Source organism: Mesocricetus auratus, unplaced genomic scaffold (assembly GCF_017639785.1).
Source record: "Mesocricetus auratus isolate SY011 unplaced genomic scaffold, BCM_Maur_2.0 Super-Scaffold_100004, whole genome shotgun sequence".
In the NCBI taxonomy this organism is placed as follows: Eukaryota; Metazoa; Chordata; class Mammalia; order Rodentia; family Cricetidae; genus Mesocricetus; species Mesocricetus auratus.
Genome location: NW_024429189.1, coordinates 37669764 through 37688343, shown reverse-complemented (window position 1 = coordinate 37688343; position 18580 = coordinate 37669764). Strand labels below are relative to the sequence as shown.

The following is an 18580-nucleotide window of genomic DNA, read 5'->3' as shown; positions in this document are numbered from 1 at the left end:
GGTGTCACTTTAGGAACTGGGTGCAAATGAGTCAATTTATTATTTATTCACTAATAACCACATTCTCCATGACAATTACTTAAGGTTAACTCTCAATTACCATGCCAATAGAAATAGTCACACACTAGCTCAAATCATCAACACAAATCATTGCTATTTGGCATTGTAATTCATTGTTTTATATTTAATTTCCTTTCCTTTTTTTTTGCTAAAATTACCTTGAAATTTTATTTTAGAAGTAACCTAATAAGAAATAGTGCCAGGTGGCATTCTGAAGATCTTCTAGATGAGACAGGGCTTCAATTTTCACCAGGAAGAAAGGTAGTGGTCATCCTCAAAAATGCTTTACTATGTGCCAATTTCTTCAATCTTCTACTCAGTTTCATTTAAGTAATGATGACAGCAAAGTAAGGCACTAGGATATATGTCTATATGTTAACATGCAATCCTACTATGTAGCAAGGAAACACTGTGTTGATTTAAAACCATAATAATTAGAATCTCTTTCTTTGTGAGTCTAAATTATAGCCAGCATTTTAATCTGGAGGTTTAAAATCTTCAAGTAAGTGCACTCTTAATTAAACAGTCAATTTTTATATTGATACCATGCCTCACTGTGTAGCCCAGACTTGCTTTAGTCTCCTGAGTGCTGGGATTCTAGGTATCCACCAACATGCTTAGTTTTATTCACAAAATTATTAAGTTGGATGGCCATAGGATCTTGCTGGCCTGGCTTCATGGGAATCTTCCCAGCTTGGTCTTCGGTGATTCTCTAAGGGCTGGGCAGAGAGGCTGGTTGGGGTCTCTGGAAGGTGTTTCAGAACTAGTGGGGACCTTTCATATCCGATCCTCTCCTCACCACCGTCACATCAACTGGAGAGTGTAGAACCTACTCCCTAGAAGCCATTAGGGAGTAAGGACATCATTATTTGCAGGGAGGGAGAGATGAGAGAAGTGAACGCTGAATACTGTCGTTCCAGTCTAACCAGCAAGGGCTAAATTTCGTGCACAGATGATCTTCAATTCCAAGTCCTCTGAGGTGAGACTGAGCTCACCTGGACTATCTCACTCAAAATCAAAACAGAACAACAAACTTAGATACCCAGGCAACAAATGACTGAGGGGATAAGAATATATCAACTTAAAAGGCATGAGTCATAAAGGCAGTATTACTGTAAAGCTCTACTATATTTATAAATCTATTAGTCACCAATTAAGGTGCTAATATAGGACTGGAGTTGCAGAGAGTATTAATTTGCATGCCTAGTAAGATTACTTTAGATTACATTTGGAAAAATCATAGTTAAGATACTGTCAAAGAAAAGTGGCAATTTGGAATGTCTACAAATAATCCACAGGAAGGCCCATGGACAAGCGCAATCTTAGTGTGTTAGGTGAGAGCAGCAAGGGCAGAGAGGGAGTCCTGAAGCCAAAGCTGTGGAATGTATTAGTGCTCATTCCTTCATAGACATGAAGGGACAGCAGTTAGAGGGAAGACGACAGGCCTGGTGGGAATCGCAATGCTATAAGGATACAAGTAATCTAATCTACTGCAGCCTTCATTTTTAATTATTATCATATTCCCAGTACTATGTGTGTTGATTTAATTTGTGTTCAAATGAGGACAGGAACAAATTCAAAAGAAGCATGAGTTCTTTTGAAACATAAGTCACAGGGAAAAATTAACTTTATCTCTTAAGAAATTAGTTGATCAAGATATTTTGGATTTATATAGGTGGTGATGCTGAGGACTGGCTTCATAGATCATGACAAGTTTCCCAGATGTCTCCTGAGGAAGGAGTGAAGTCTATGGACCTCTGAGGACAGGGGTCAAGTGGCACCCTCTGTTTTCTGAAGATCAGGGCATCTGTAGCCCAGGCCTCCTTTCTGCACCACACGTATCAACTAGTTTTGTTTCTCTCACTTCACATGATCTGTTTCAGTCTCTTAGACAACATGGTAGGCTCCAATAGAAAAAATACCTTCCTTCCTGTTGGACCAGCAAGATTTACACACTCATATAAAGGGACAATGGCAGAACTCTCCCTGGTGCCTTTTGCAGTTATGGAAACTACAACTGCCACAAAGCTTCCAGAGGACCAGCAGGTTAGATGGAAGACAATGCATGGGACAGAGCCCCTAAGCGCCCCTCCAGCAGGCAAATGTACCCAGGACAGGAAGAGAGAAGGCAGGAGACTTACATGTAAAGGGTTCCACTTCCCAGCCTTCCAGGGTGGCAGGAGGAAGAGAACAAAAAATGAAGTAAGAAAACATCATGGAGAAAGATCTGGAAATGTCACTGCTGTAGTTAAAGGGGCTGGAGCTCAGGAAGATTTATTTAAGCCAGGCCCATGATTCCATTTTAAAACAGAGACAAGTCAGTTTTGTTGGAGAAGTCATGAATGTATTTATTCTTCCATTTGAGAGAAAGGCCCGCTTAGAAATGTGCACATGACACCAACCAATCCTTTTCTTTCTTTTTTTTTTTTGAAACAGGATTTCTCTGTATTGCTTTGGAGCCTGTCCTGGAACTCGCTCTGGAGACCAGGTTGGCTTCAACCTCACAGAGATCCGCCTGCCTCTGCCTCCCAAGTGCTGGGATTAAAGGCATGTGCCACCAATGCCGGCTGGACACCAAGAAATCCTTAAAACAAATTATTAAATTAAATTTCTGCTTACTATAAACAATCAGAGAAAGTCCGAGGGAGAGAGAGTGGGAAAAGATCCACAGCAAATAGTATGTCATCATTAAGTCTAAAATTGTAAATGCTGGGTGTCATCATGCCCAAAGCAACAGAGAAACTTTTTAAAAAATGAACTAATGGGAAGAAAATAATTTGGTTTGTGTTTCAGGGTGGTTTTGGAAGGAATAACACTGATTTTGATGAAATCAGAAATAAGTGATTTCAAAGGAGCCAAAAATACCCTGACATTTCTGGGACATATTGGAGAAAGTGAGTTTTAGCTTACCTTGCCTTTTGAAACAGCTTTGCAAGCTATTTTTACAATCATGTAAGACCAGAAGCAGTTCAGCCCTTGTAATAGCAACAGCAACAGGTTAAAAACCCACCAGGAAGGGTAAGGTCCGACGATCTCCCAACTTTCAAACAGTGTGGTATTTAACACCCTGAGGAGGAGAAAAAAGCCATTACTGAACACAGCGTTTCTTTCCGTTCTGAAGGAGTCCTAGTGAGTCCACGGAGCGCAAGGTCAGCAGCCTCCCCCACTGCCCCTCCCTTCCTGGGGAGACAGCCTGGAAGTTAAGCAGGTACTCGTCTCTTGCAACAGTGCCCTGATGGTATGAGCTGCAGCCATTCTATCCTGAGCAGCGTATTTTGAGCTCCTTGCTGTTTAAAACACTGTGTACTTCACTGGCATTGTGAAAATCCACATTACTGCCTAACAACCGCCATCACTGACCTGTGGAACACTTGAAAAAACGGAGACTCTGGACCCATTAAACAGTAGTTCTCGACCTTCTGTCCCAGGAAACTTCTACTCTATTTTCTGCCTCTGTGAGCTGAGCTATTAGGGTCTGTTTGTGGAATCATGAAGAAGCGGTTATTGGCTCCTTCTGTCAAGGTTTATTCACTTTGCACCAAGGAGAAGGATTTCTTTCCTATTGAAGAATATGTACGTACCACACTTTGTATTTCACCAGCAGACACCTGGCTTTGCTCCCATCCTTTGGCTATTGTAAGTATTGCTTGTCAGAGTTTGGGCTCATACAGTATCTGTTCTAGCATACGTCTTTTGGCTCTACACATAGAAGCGAAATTCCTGAATTCCACTGATCTCTCCTTCACTTTGCCATTCATTGCTTCCTCTGTGAGTTTCAGTCCTCTTTTGGATATAATTATCTAACAACGAATTTAAAAGGCCTACATTGTCTTCCAAGTTGCTTTCTGTAGTGTGAAGAATGCTACCCAATATTATATGTCAAGAAATAAAAAATAAGGTGAACTCTTAAACACTAGTCCAGTGCAGACCACATGCTGCACACAGCAGCAATTAGAATATGCATGAGAGCCATCCAGGATTGCATCTGCTTGGGGCTCCATTAGAGGGCTCTTAATTTTCTAATCCTTCCCCTGGGAAAGAACTGACAACTGAAAGACATCATTTGAAAGTGATGCCTTGATATCAGTATTTGAAAGGCTTGTTTTTACAAAAAATTATGAGACTATAATGAATGCTTTTAGTTTGTTTGTTTGTTTCTTTGAGACAGGGTTTCTCTGTATTGTTTTGGAGGCTGTCCTGGAACTTACTCTGTAGACCAGGCTGGCCTCAAACTCACAGAGATCTGCCTGCTTCTGCCTCCCGAGTGCTGGGATTAAGGGCGTGCGCCACCAATGCCCGGCGAATGCTTTTGGTTTTAAAAGTGTGTTGGAATAAGTACTTGTGTTAGGAAAAAACAAAGGGTAATTGGCTCTATAATCTTCCACAAGACCCAGCAGGGGGCAGCCACACGGAACAGCCTGGTTCCAGGACTCTGCCCTGATTGGCCTGTGCTGCTCTCAAGGCATTGGAGATTGACAAGTCATCTGGATGCCTAAGGCTGTCACAGAGTCACATGATGCCCTGCTTCCTCACATGACTTTGGGGCCACTCCTACTTCCCTTCTCTCAGTTGTCACTGGGCTGTATTTTCATCACTCACAATGGCAGCATTTTGCTTGGGACCAGTCAGACTGTACAGGTGGGGCTACAGGGGCAGGCATGAAATGGCTAAGGGGGTGGACTGCACCTGGATTTAAGGTAGGAGCCACTCACACAAGGCCTGAAGGAAAATATACAGGGAATTTAAATAAACAGCATGATGACTGTTTTCAGAGAGGTTTAAAAAATGCTCTTTACAACAGGGAACTTACTGTCACAAGTAACATAAGAGTTCAAGGGAAAAAGAATGCAAAATAGACCTAAGTGTGCTCCCCACTCCCAGTTTCAACAACTTACTCTGGACTACACAGTGTCTAATGCTCTGCCTTTAATCTTGTCACGCCAATTATCTCCACAGAACAGTTCAGAACTTCCCTGCCCTGAAAGATACTTCAAGAACTTCTAATGATGGAGGAAAAAGTCATGGGGGGAGGAAGGAAGGGACAGAGGGAGGGACAGAAGGAAGGAGGGAGAGAGAATATTAAAGTTCATGGGATTCCCTTTGGTGGCTCATAGAATTTGATATTTTCTTGACATTCTTCGATTTTTCTAAATTTATAACAAATGATTTTTTTTTAAAAATACTAGTGATTTCTGAGAAAGAGTACATTGAGATAAATAATCTCTATAGTGCTTTCCTTGTTTGTGCTAAGTGGCTCTGGTCTCTTGAAATGCCCCTTTGCAGACCAGAGACCATCAGGTCTAAAGAAGGCTTCAGTGCCACGGCCGTGGGGGAGGGGTCCGCACGCCTTACGTTTTTTTATTTGCAGCTGCATTCAGAACCCCTGGCAGTAGCATGTTTGCTGAATGACTTTCGAGTTGGTTTATCTAGCAGCCAAGTGAACAAGCACGAGCAACGTCTGGAATGATCACAATACTCTGATTACAGAGCTGGCCCTGCCTCTTGACACACACGTCTACACCCCGACACTCAGTTTCACTGGGTCTGCATAGACATCCACACCAACTGCATCGCGCTGTGCAGCGTGCAGTAGCATCCGCCTGGCTGCAGGCTGGGAGCCTGTCTCACCAATGTCGCACATGGCTTAATTTGAGCAGTGGCTGGTGACACGGCACTCATTAATTTCAGAAAAGCTACATTAGAATTGCATCAGCTTTGCTGTGACAGCCACTGGCGTCTCAGAGATGCCACTCAAAGATACTGTGATTTATCTGAAAGTTGACTCCGTGGCTTGCAGAGACACTTGGGAAAATACAATCACAATACAGCTCCACGGGAGCTTGGTAAGCGAGGGCACCAGAGACAGCTAATGTATGACACCTGGACACCGAAAAGTAGCAAAGCTAGACTGTTCTGAGCAAATGGCCCCCCTGTTTGGACAAGCTATTAAAATGGTGATGACAGGACCTTAGTTTTTCAGAAAGGTTAGGCCTAGGAATATGGACTGTGATGGTGCCATTATAAGCCCATGGTGACAGATTCCAGAAGTGTAGCTGTCTCTCCTCTCAGTTAGGACTGGTCAGGGCAGGGGAAGACGGAGGTTGATGGGATCCTGGAAACTTTCATGTCCTCATCTGGGTAGTGACTGTATGGGTTATGAATACATAAAATGTACAAATGTGTACATGCGGCAAGCTGTACCCTGGAGGGCTGTGCACTATACTGTAGCTGTGAATCCTATGCCTATAAAATGGAATGGAGAGAATTCTCCGTGTCAAACAAAACACGCATGAACGCTATCAACTTGCAATTTCTTGTCTTTCTGTGTAATTACTGCAGTGGTATCAGGGTATTCCCTCCCTGCCCCTTCCCGCCCCCCCAGCCCCATCTCTGGTCAATGTATTAACTCTGGGAAAATAATAGTTTTCTTTCCCACATAATAGTTCTTTCCCAAGTAGCAGCAAACCTCTCCTGCTGTCTAACAAGGGGAGAGTATGGGGAAACAAGGATCAGCCAGGCACAGACCTTTCTGTTTCATTTATTTATTTCGCTATGATTAGGCTCACTTGACCACTAGGTGGCACATCAGGCACACACGATGCATGAGCCCATGGAATTATTCCGCCAAACCCAGCACTGGCAACCCTTGATCTCTAGGTGGCACCCTTCCTTCTAAAAGTCTCATCAATCAATGGGAAGAAGGAGTGTTTTTTTTTTTTTTTTTTTTGCTTTTTCGAGGCAGGGTTTCTCTGTGGCTTTGGAAGCTGTTCTGGAACTAGCTCTTGTAGACCAGGCTGGTCTCGAACTCACAGAGATCCGCCTGCCTCTGCCTCCCGAGTGCTGGGATTAAAGGCGTGCGCCACCAACGCCCGGCAAGAAGGAGTTCTTGTGTAAGCCTCTTCCTACATAGGTCTATATAGGTCTGCCTGAACAGGTGTCTGCAAGGAGCCCACGCAATTCCCTAGAGATAAGCAGATGTACTGTTGACCACACATCTGCTTGGCTGGGGTGTGTTATTTTAACAGATTTTAATGAATCATAAGAATATAATTCGCTTTGCCCTACAGTGATTTCTACTCTAGTTTTACCTCTTATGGACACTTTATCTTAAACTTGATTTTGAAATAGATACATAGAATGTGGTGGCTGAATGCTTATATTCCTGGAGAAAAGTTTACAATGTTTTTGTTGTTGAGCAAAGAATCTACAGAACAATCTTATTTTGACGAAACATTTACTGCTATTTTCATTAGCATCTAGAATACCAATACAACTTAAAGCAGTCTGCTTTCTTTCTTTTCGCTGGGATTCTGGGGGACTTGGAGAAACGCCCACAGACATCTCATCTAACAGTGTCACCTAATATAAGAATGAAATGTCTATGTATTTCATTCCTATAGTGACTTACAAGTACAAATTTAAGTTTCCTATCTTTATTACATATAGTTAGGTAAACTCTCACATATTCAGTGTCATCCATCATGTTTTTGGAGTACCCCAGGGATGTGAACGTAGGGACACAAATGGTAATGGACAGATTAAAGGCAGCCCAGGAGGTCCTACTGCACAAATATCACAGATAGTTTATTTCTCAGTGCTGGGGGCTGAACCCAGGACTTCCTACCTGGCAGGCAGCCACTCAACTGCTGAGCTATGTCCCCAGTGCTGGGTGGATGTCTTGGGTGAAACTGTGGTCCCTAGTTATGGAAAACATTCTCTGCCCTGTCTCTTCTCTATTCCCACCAGGGAGTTCTATGGTGGGCCTTGAGTTTTCTAGAATGATTTCTACTGAGAACCGTTAGCATTAATCAGGCCCACACTGAACATCCAAAGAGAGTCCAGATTTATTCTCTAGGAGACAGAGACAGAGTGTCATCCCAAAGAAGGCCACATGCCAGAGAAGACACTCTGAAAGGCGGAATGTCCCCATGGTCAACATTAGGGTTCCCTACTTCAGCCCTTATGCATGGTCTTGACATCAGATTTCCAAAGAGAATTCAGTTTACATTATGCTTTGCTTTTTTTCTCTGATGTAAATGTGCCAGCCACTTAACTAGCTGGCATGTTACACGGTGTAAAGCGGTTGCTAACAAGCATGCATTAAAAATTATATTGACTGGAAACTACAGGTGCTGAAAATCTGAAGGCCAGATTCTTAATTGTCTCTTTCTCTCAATCCCTCCCTCCTTTCCTTCCTCCGTCAGCCCCTCCCACCCATAATAACTCCAGGCCTAACTCTAACCTAGTTTAACGTTGGGCATTCCCAACTTCAACAGGACTGAAAGGTATGAGTGTGATTACTTCCTTAACAGGGCACCCCACTCACAGCTTAGACTTCTCCATGCAGCTGGTGCAGTCAGCAAGGGTTTTGTCTTGGGAGGGCAGCTTGGGGGTCGGATGCCTGACCGCCTTGGACAGCTGTTCCCCTTGCTTGTCAGTCTGTGGCAAACACGGATGTGATTTCTTTATCCCTGACAGGAATCTGAACTTGAACCTCTGCCAACCACCTCTCTTTCATTTAGAAATGGATGTAGTGATTCTATCCCCACCTTTTACCAATCAGACACTTCCGTCCAACAGACTGACTTTAGTCAGACCCTGGCTGGACTGAAGAACTGGTCTCTTCTCATATCTCAGTGAGTTTGTGACTGGTGACTTCTTAGCTGGGGCAGAGGGTTTTCTCAACTCTGTCTCCTTCCTGTGTTCCTCATCTCCCTAGCCATGTTGGGCCTTTCAGCACGACTGGAGCAGGCCTGTTTTCACCCCTGTGTAGTTTGTTGATGCTTCCCTGTTGGCAAAGCTGACTTTCACTCCTTCCTTTATTAACAGTTCTTCATTGAGTAATTAATATTGCTATGTAGTCAAATATGTTATGTACAATATTGGATTTTAGCCTTTCAATATCCCCATGAGAACTCTATATGGTTTGAATCCTCATAAGTACAAGAGTCAATATTTATCAAAACTTGTACATTAGAAACCAGGCTCAGCGTCACACATGAGCTCATTTAATTCTCATGAAAGGTTTTAGGGTAAATTCTCATTTTCCTCCTGCAGTAAGTACTGCTATCTCTATTTTTCCAGACAGGACATTGAAGCCCAGAGAATGTAACTAGCATGCCCAAGGTTGGGCTTGGGAGGTGGAGAGAGCCGAGATCTGAATGGCCCATATACTGCACTGGGCCCCCAGGCCCTTGCTCACTCATGCCCCCAGCTCTCCTCTGCTTCTAGTTCCTTGCCCTTGCTTGTGCTCAGAGCCAAGCCATCGCCACTCTCTGGCAGAGGCGGTACACACAGGGAGCTGCTGCGTGGGATGCGGGCTGAACATCTTTGCCTGTTATTGCTCTGGCTTTCAGAGACAGCCCTTGGTCTCATACTCTAGTTTCTAATAGTCATATTCTGGTTTGTTCCTGCCTAAATGACCAGAGTGGGCTTAATTTAATTGGTTCCCCCACCTTGACCCATTCATTTAACCTTTAAATCCCAAGGTAATTACCTCTACTACTGAAAATGGAGTAATGCCTTTCACTACCACCCTGACATAGATGAAATATTAACGATGTAAAAAAATCAAAGACCTCTCTCTTTCTAAGTTCAGTTCAGAAGACAGGCATGTCAGCCCTCTGCTGCTTACTTTGGTTTTCTCTTTGGAAGGGTGGAGGCTTACATATACTGCCAATTTCCTTGACATCAGGGGTCTGTGGAGAGAAGCACATGAGGCTTACTCCTGTGGCCACGGGGAAAGGAGAGAAGAGACATTGGGGACTCGTTCCTTCAGAAACAGGGTCTTGCAGTGTAGTTCAAGCAGATCTTAAATGTATGATCTTTTTGTGTTAGCCTTCTGGGGTTTACAGGGCTGTAACCAAATCCCAAGTTCTCCTGTAGGGTCCTGTCTCTGTACTAATTGTTCAGGGATCAAATTCTACCTAGTTTTTTGTTTTGTTTTGACATGCTTGAAGAGAATTAGCACTCCCTTTAAAAACCGTGTGGGTATTGAAGGTAACATGTTGGCCCTAGCATGGGGCCTCACAGAGAGCTGGAGGTGAGATACCCTGATCATCTCAAGGAGGGAAATGATTTCCTAAAACAGCATAGAAGCTACTTGTTGAGCAACCCCGTTTTGAATCATCAGGAATCAAAAATGCCCAGAAATCAAAACTTTTTGACCACCACCATTATATACAAAAAGTTTCAGGTTTTGGAGCATTCTGAATTTTGAGATTAGAGAGGTTCAGCTATGAAGTTTATGCAAATTTGGAAATCTGAAACATCTGGTTACTAACATTTTGGATAAGGGTTACTAAACCATTAGGAGGCTGATGTGAAATCACTGAAAATTTTAGAAAACTGGATATATATCGCTTACGAAGTATATAATAAATGTAACAAATATATTCTCTGGTGTACATGACATAGGGCCCTCAGGAAATCCAAGTTCACTCAGCTAGCATGGTGACAGCTAAGACTGAGTGCAGCTCCTAGCCCCTTCCTGCCTCATGCCACATGTCTTCTTGGCTCCGAGACTCTGATCCTTGGTACTTCCAGTTTCTGACTCAATATCTCACACAGTATTTCCACACAAAACTCTGACCTGGCTTATGAGCCCTTGTTCTAGGGTACCTATCCTGACATGGCCCAACTTCCCCAAACCACCTCCTTACATCTGCAGGTAGTGTGGGCAGGAAAGAGGGGGGCAACTGACTTTAATCTAGGCACCTAGGCTATAAATATTCTTGTAGGCAGTGTTCTCCCCGACATATACACATATACCTATCAGATATCTGTATATCCCCGTCTCTCTCTGTGTAACATTTCCTCCGTTTTTATTTAAGATTTCTAGTATATAAATCTATGTTTTACCTTAGAGAAACATCTCTGAAAATCTTGGAAATGCTGCTACAGTGAACAGCCATGTTGTTAGACTCTATCTTGAGGAGTATACTCTGTATCTTATTTTCTATTGCTTTTTGCTTGGCAAGAGAGATATGATTAACTTTTTTTTTTAACAAAGACTTAACTTCTTGATAAAACAGAATTGTGAGTCAGGCGTTGGTGGCACACGCCTTTAATCCCAGCATTGGGAGGCAGAGGCAGGTGGATCTCTGTGAGTTTGAGACCAGCATGGTCTACAGAGTGAGTTCTAGGACAGGCTCCAAAATAATACAGAGAAACCCTGTCTCAAAAAAACAAAACAAAACCACCACCACCAACAATAAAAAACAAACAGAACAGAATTGTGAGATGCTCAAAAACTAAGAGGAAAACATAAACCAAACCTAAAACTCTAGAATAACAAACATATTTTGATATGAAAAATTGCCTTTTTAAGGGTTTACAACTTTGAAAGAAAAATAAGACATGAAAAACTGCATTGAATAATAACAAGGCAATTGACAAGCAAAGACAGTATTCTGGAAAAAATAACTGAAGTGGTGTTAACTATTGGAATAATTGCTGTAGAGTACAATAGGCGTGTTTGGGAGTGTGGGCAGATGTGGGCTTGCTCAGAAAAGAGCTGACAGTTTGCACATTACTTTTCGACTAGGAGTCAAAACACTGTGTTCTAGGCTCAGAGCTTGTATTTGCCAAATGGGTGCCTTACCATTCTTTTACAAACTCGAGTTCCCTCATCTGTAAGGCAAAGGCCTAAGGCAATGTGATTATTAAAGATGCCTTAGGTGACAACATAAAGAGCTTCGTGACAACTAGTTCCAGGTGTACTGATTGTTTTCTTCATGCAAAAATTTTCCAAATGGACAAATGCTTTACTCTTAGGTGACTCATTGGTACTTTGTATTCACCCTACGGAGGCCAAGAAGAAAGCACAGGCTTTGTTTTGTGTGAGTAAAGTAAGAAAGCAAACAAAGAAGGGAAGGATAAAGACACACTTTTAGGAGAAACTCATGAAACACTCAAGGACTAGGGCAAATGTTCTATTTACAAGAACAATGCTTTTCCTACCTCTGGCTCCAGCACTCTGACGGCAGGGTAGTTAGCTTTCAGCAGATCACAGCAGTTACAGGGATTTCTAGCAAAAACTCAGCTTAACCATGGTGCAGTTGCCCCACCAAGCCCCTTGTCAGGGCATCTGCAACTTCCGTATTGACAAGGAAAGCAAAGGGCTGGCTAGGCATGACTCAGCCCCAGAGCTCAGAACCCACAGTCCGCTCCTCATATTGCTGTTCAGTCTGACAAAACTGGAAGCTATTAGCCACAGATTCTTATGTTACTGTATCTAATTTTAAGTCAGTATGCAAGACTGTGACACAGAGTCTGTAACTTGATACTACGGGACACACCTTGTCATAATTCAGTCCACTTACACACTCATTTCCAAGCCATTGCAGATTTTTGTTTTGTTTGTTTTTTCCTCCTATGAGTTCAAACTTCTCACAAGGCAAACTTTCCATCAAGAGATGCCAAGCTACATTCTGCTTCCAATACAGGCTTGAGGGTCCCTGTTGAGCTGCTCACAAATCCTTGTGGATGCTCTTTGTTCTCCTAGCCAGCACAAGCCCTTGCTTATACTTAAGACATTCTACATCAGTATTCCTGTGCTCATCTGGTTGCCTTACATGCATTTGCAAACTCTTGAGTATGGAACTGTGTATTAATCCCTCCTAAAGTCCTCCTCAGTAGTGCAGTTGCACTGTGTGGGCAACAGGTGAGCCAATGGTTGTATTAATTTGAAGTAATACCATTTGTTTAAAATAGTCAACATATTGGTCACGGGAAAAGAAAAGATCTTATGAGACTTATTGTATCTGACAGTCTGAATTATAAGACAAGCATTTAGTCATATGGTGCATGTTTCCATTGTGCTCCTGCCCCAGATCTTCCATTGTCCACACTAAGAACCTGGACTTAGGCATACAACACATGCTCTATAATTATTTTCTTAAAAAAAAACCTTCTTGATTAGTTGATAAATATACATGAGATTTTTGAAGTCTGTATAATAAATCACAGCTTCTCAAATTGTGGGTCATGACCTCATGTGAGGGCTTCTAACTGACTATGAAAAGACCCCCAAAACAAAACAAACAACAACAAACCAAATGTGTAATAATCAGGAGCTGTTTCTGTCTGTATTTGGCTGTGTTTCATGGCATGACTTTACTGCAGCCTTGGTTCTGAACTCACAACATGTCACCATATGCACACAGTGTTACAGAGCACTGTTGCAACCCCTCAGCTCAGACTGGAGAATACCGTACACTATCAGCTGCAGGGACTTTATTATACAAAGAAAGCTCTCTGCTTATATATAAACATAATGATTCAATTACGGAAAACAGGGCTGTCATTCTTCAGCATGTAAATATCAAATTTACAACGGGTTGTATCACATTAGAATATCTCATTTTGTTATTATTTAAAAATTTGAAGATTTATTTGATGTGTGTGAGTGTTTTGCCTGTGTGTGTGTGCATGTGCACTACAGTGTTCAAGGAGATTAGAAGAGGGTAGAAATTAGGTTCCCCGGATCCAGTGTTATATGAAGTTGCGAGCTGTTCTATAGGTCCTGGGAATTGAACCTGGGCCCTTGCAAGAGCAACACGTACTCTTAACTGCTGAGCCAACTTTCCAGCCCCCATATAGGTTTGATTTTAAAAGCTAGTGTTTCACTTGTTGATGCGTGTTTCACTGAAAAAAAATTAAATGCATTTGTCTTGGGATCAGGACAGAATTTTTAACAATTTCTAGAATGGCCCTAAACATACTTCTGCTGCTTTTTCCACACATTGATATGAAATAGTGTTTTCATCACTGAAAATATAAAACCAGAGCATCCATAAATTCTGGGGCACATAGAGCATGATCTACAGCCTACAATACTAAGCGTCTAGTCAAGACTTGGTTCTGTATGCAAAAACATACAAGTGTATGCATTCCGTTAGTGTGCACATTTGTTCTGATCTTTACCAGATCACAGAGCTACATGTATTCCAAAGAACTACTTTAAAATCAATTTCTTTATGCTTTATCATCAGTAAATGTTGGAGATGCAGACCTATTTTATACACCTTTAGTCACGCAAAAATTTCCTGGGTTAAAATGGGCTGCTAGTGCCAGTTTAGGATACCCGATACTATGCAACATGTCTACTGAGACGATAAAATCAGTTTTGAATGGTAACAGTGCCTTTCTCTGTAACGTTTAACTTTCCTCTCTCTGAAGAAGTCTGAAATCTGGTTACGTGCCTTAGTCTTCAAAAAGCCACCTAAACAGGACAGTTTTTCCCCCCACCTTGCCATTTGAATCACCTACCAGCATCGAACCCATGATGTCTGACCCGTTTCCAGAGAGTACACATTCATAATCTGGAGGATAGCCTGGGCACTGGAGCTTTAAAACAATTCCCAGCCAATTTCAGTATATAAACAAGTTTGGGAATCACCTCTATTAAGCAAGCTTTTCTTCCTTTTGCTCTCTGCTTCCCATTCACATTTTTAAATCTAAATTTTTATTATATTTAGTACAGTGTGCATGTGTTGGCGTGTGGGTGCCTGTACTGGCGTGCACACATGCATGCAACAGAGCATGTGTAGAAGTCAGAGGACAACTTTGTGAAGTTGGTTATTTTTTTCTGCCACTAATTGTCACAGGGACTTGAACTCGGGTTGTCAGACAAGTGCTTTTTACTGGCTGAGCCAGCTCTACAACCTGAATGTTTGAATAGCAGTTGTGAATAACTTTCTATTCGTCTACTCCTGCTCTCTCAGTAGAGATACGGTGATGATTTGGGTCTTCTAATGTCTGTGTGTGTTACCAGTTCTGTTCAAAGGTTTAGTCCCACCCTGCCCTTTGAAGACCATAGTGTCCCCACTGTCTCAGCACCGCCCGTGCTTACAGATCGCTTGGAGCACTTGGCCACCCTCTCTCTCCAGTTCCTTCCCATCCTCCTCTACAGGGACATCCCAAGCTCTTGCTGAAACTTCCGGGGTCTTGAAGAACTCACTCAGAAGTAAAGCCTGGTATAGTGAGGGGGACTCCAAAGCAGCAGATCAAGAGACCCCCCCCCCTCAAGGAAGAGGGGACAGTGGTATCCTCACCTTTGCCTGCAGGCAGCTCATGGTGAAAGTGATTTTAAACAAGCAGGTGACAACCCCTACAAAGTTCTGTTTGTTTTTCATGGAACAAAGTCCATCTCCAGGCAAGGCCTTGTAAAGGTATCCCTGGCACACTTAGCCTATGTTAATGGTTTTATGGTTCAGAATTCCTATTTTAAAGACTTGGGCTATTTACCATTTGTGTTGCTAAAGAGAGATCAGTGTTCTATGTACAGTACTTGCCTGTGCCCGAAGGCAAATAAATACCTTAGGCAGCCATACTACAACCACATCCTTAATCCCTTTTCTCTTTAAGGAAGGTGATCAATTTAACTCAACAGTCAGCTGTTGGCACTGTAACAAATAATCCATAAAAATATGGGTCTTCCAGTTATATAGGTTACCCATTTAGGTTTGTTCAATACCATCAGGTTTCCCAAACTATGGCATAGGTTCATTATTTTCAAATTACTAGAGAAGGTTGTATAAGAATAGATTACAATGTTCTTTTCTTTTCTTTAGAGATAGGATTTCCAATGTAGCCCAGGCTGACCTTGAACTCAGGATCCACTGGACTCTCTCAATTGCTGAGAATACAGTTTTTTTTGTCATCATTCCCTACTCATGTTGATTTTTTATATTTAGAATGCTTAAAAGGTTCCTAACTCACTACTTTTGCTTCTTGCATTAAAAAAGAAAACAAAAAAAAAACCTGTATAAATTAAGACACACCCCCCATGTTCCATATAAATTACTCTCCTTCTCCTGGGAAGGTCAGAACAGGTCCTATATAGTGTAAGACTCTTCCCCAAACTATAACTTCATTATCTAAAATACTTTCATTCCAGAGAATGTCAACCAAGGTGTCAAAGGAAAATCATGATGGCTAGAACTAATTTGCTAATGACTGACAGCTGCAATTAAAATGAACCTCAAACACTTTACACAAGGTCCCTAGTCTGTTGTTCTATAACTCCACATCAGCACCTCTCTTCCTCCTGGGTATCCACCTTCTTTCTATAGCGAGGCTAGGTGAGGCCATTCCCATTGGTGGGGCTAGGTACAATCTCACAATCCCAGGCATAGTCTGGGTACTGGAACTTTAAAACAATTCCCAGGTGGGTTCAATGCTCTTCTGCATGCTCTGTGTCTGTGACCTGCCTTTTCATGTATGCCTATTTCACTTTAGGTATTGGTCCAGGATCTCACTGCTAGTGCCATGAAACACAAACTCTAAGACTGAAATGACCATGTGCACTGGGAGATTTGCCAAGGCTCTTAAAACACCAGGAGCTGATGATGGCGAGATTTGTGGTTAGTTTTCATCGTAAGAAAATGAACAGAGGAGACATACCCTCATAGTGGCCCACAGAACATCCTTGCTGGACACTCAGAACGTTAAATGCAGAACTAAGCAGGCCTACTCCTTATACTTCAATGCAGCGTTTCTACTTCAGGCATGATTTTCCAGTGCATTGTACTGTGACAACCGCCTTACGCCTGCTAACCACCAAGACTAGTTTTAGGGAGAGCATTAGACATACAACAGAAAAAAAAATAATGGGAAAGTTTGGATCCTGGAAATAGTTATAAGAATGGTAGGTAGTAACGGAGATGGAATTTCATGTTGAGGCTAACACAAAGTGACTGGAAGCTGTTTAAAGCCTACAGTGTAACAGGCAGCAAAGTAAATCGCAACACCAACAAAATCCCAACACAGCACATTTTTATCATTACCCACCGTGGCTGTTCTTCCTCTGCAGAGTAAGACAAATGAGAGTCAAATCGAAGCTCACTTTTCCTTTTTCTGAGTAGTTGAGCCCCTGAGAACCACAGAGCAGCCAAAATGTCCTCCTTCTTGGGAATGAAATCTACGTTGATATTTTCAGAGGCTAATTTCACACCATGGGTGGGGGCTTCTGGGTTATTTGCATGACCCTTGCAGCAAGGGTCAGTCCTTAGAATGCTGTTGCTGTGTTTCAAATGCGCGCAGAAGGGCATGTGAGTGGCGCAGCCTTGAAGCATGCCTGCCTGTGGCACAGAACAACATTCCCTTTATTCATAGTCTACTGCCTTCTTACCTCCACACTCAACCCCACAGCCAAGGTTGTTTGATGATTCTCCACCTTGGTTCCCACTTTCTTAAGGCTGTAAATTCACATATAAACTGCCAACTTTGCATTCCTTCTGAGCATTTATGAAGCACCTCCACAGCCGAATTCATAGTTAGCCCTAGTCCTGGTACATCCCCAACTCCACCCCCACTGCGTCTGCCAGATGTATCATTAACCACTGGAACTTCAGGGATACACTACTTTTACCCCCAAGTTCTGCAGATAAACAAGGCAAGGCTAGAGTGAGTAGTAGGTGATTCTAGTGCGGAAGGGGTGACAGAGCCAGGACTCAAACACACACAGAGCTTACCCAAAGTCTAACTACCACTTCTTTTACCTCCATTAATGGCCTCTGTCCTCAAAAATCACTTAAGCCATCATCACCCTTTATGTCCCAATCTCTTTTCCACAGCCCCCTCTATTACTGTGGCTACATGCACTATGAACTTTCCCAAAGCCACTGGTCCATGTGCTGTCTAGTACACTTTGCCCTAATCCGTCAACTCCACCCAGAGCAGGCCCTGTATGTAATACACACCAAGTCTCCTAGGAGACATTGCTCCTAATGATGGGAAACAGGAAGACAACGTGAGCAGTGAAAGCTTGTGGCTGGCACGATGAGGCTGTTGAGTATGTTTAGAATTAGACTACGGTCATGAACAATCTCAGAGTTGGTGCTTAACTCCAAGAAGACCACTAAGTACCCAGCAGGTGAACAGGCCCAGACTTCAGATGGCAGCTTCAAAGACACTCCTCAGGCGAGCGGAGGCTGGGGCTTGGCACAAGCTGGCTGGCTGGATCCAATGGTGGGGGATGGAACTTTACAGCACTCATTGCACTGTAGCAGAGTGACACGTGCCCACCTTCCAAAATTGTAAACTTACAAATACTTTTAGAATAAAGCAAAAACTTTTCCATAACTAGAATGGTGTTAATATTTTCTGATTCTGCCGACAACGCAGAATTTCAAGGGCTACAGAGAGTTAAAAACAAAACAAACAAACAAACAAAAGAAAGCAAAGGTTTCTTTCTGGATTTTCTTCAAGTTGTGTTTGACAAAGGCTTCCTTTTATCTGCTGAGAGCTAATGCTGGGTGAAGAGTTTTGAACAACGTGCACATCGTGAAAAACCTATGGCATTTTCTCTCATTGTGTACCCAATGCACCTAACCTCTGGAAAAGGACAGGACTCATTTTCCCTTGCTCCTCTTCTGATACACTCAACGTTTCAAACTCAGCTCTGACTTGGACCTGGAGCTGAAGGCACAGCCCTTCAAAGTTTGATTCTGTCACCTTTCTCTTCTTCAGCATCCTTTTCTTACCACGCGGGACAGTGTCATCATTTGCATCATAT

The 18580-nt window shown here is 42.6% G+C and overlaps 1 protein-coding gene across 2 annotated transcripts in view; it reads right to left on the bottom strand.

Annotated features, from left to right (window-relative positions):
* Positions 1–18580, bottom strand: part of Cers6 (ceramide synthase 6) — a 251537-nt gene that overhangs the window by 5883 nt on the left and 227074 nt on the right. Inside the window, exons 9-10 of one of the 2 annotated variants that reach the window (XM_040745501.1) lie at positions 2971–3127; positions 2202–2225 (exon numbers count right to left, since the gene is read on the bottom strand). In XM_040745501.1, coding sequence (XP_040601435.1) covers positions 2202–2225; positions 2971–3127 — 181 coding nt within the window. The remainder of the gene's footprint in view (positions 1–2201; positions 2226–2970; positions 3128–18580) is intronic. The other variant, XM_040745502.1, reaches the window with a different exon arrangement.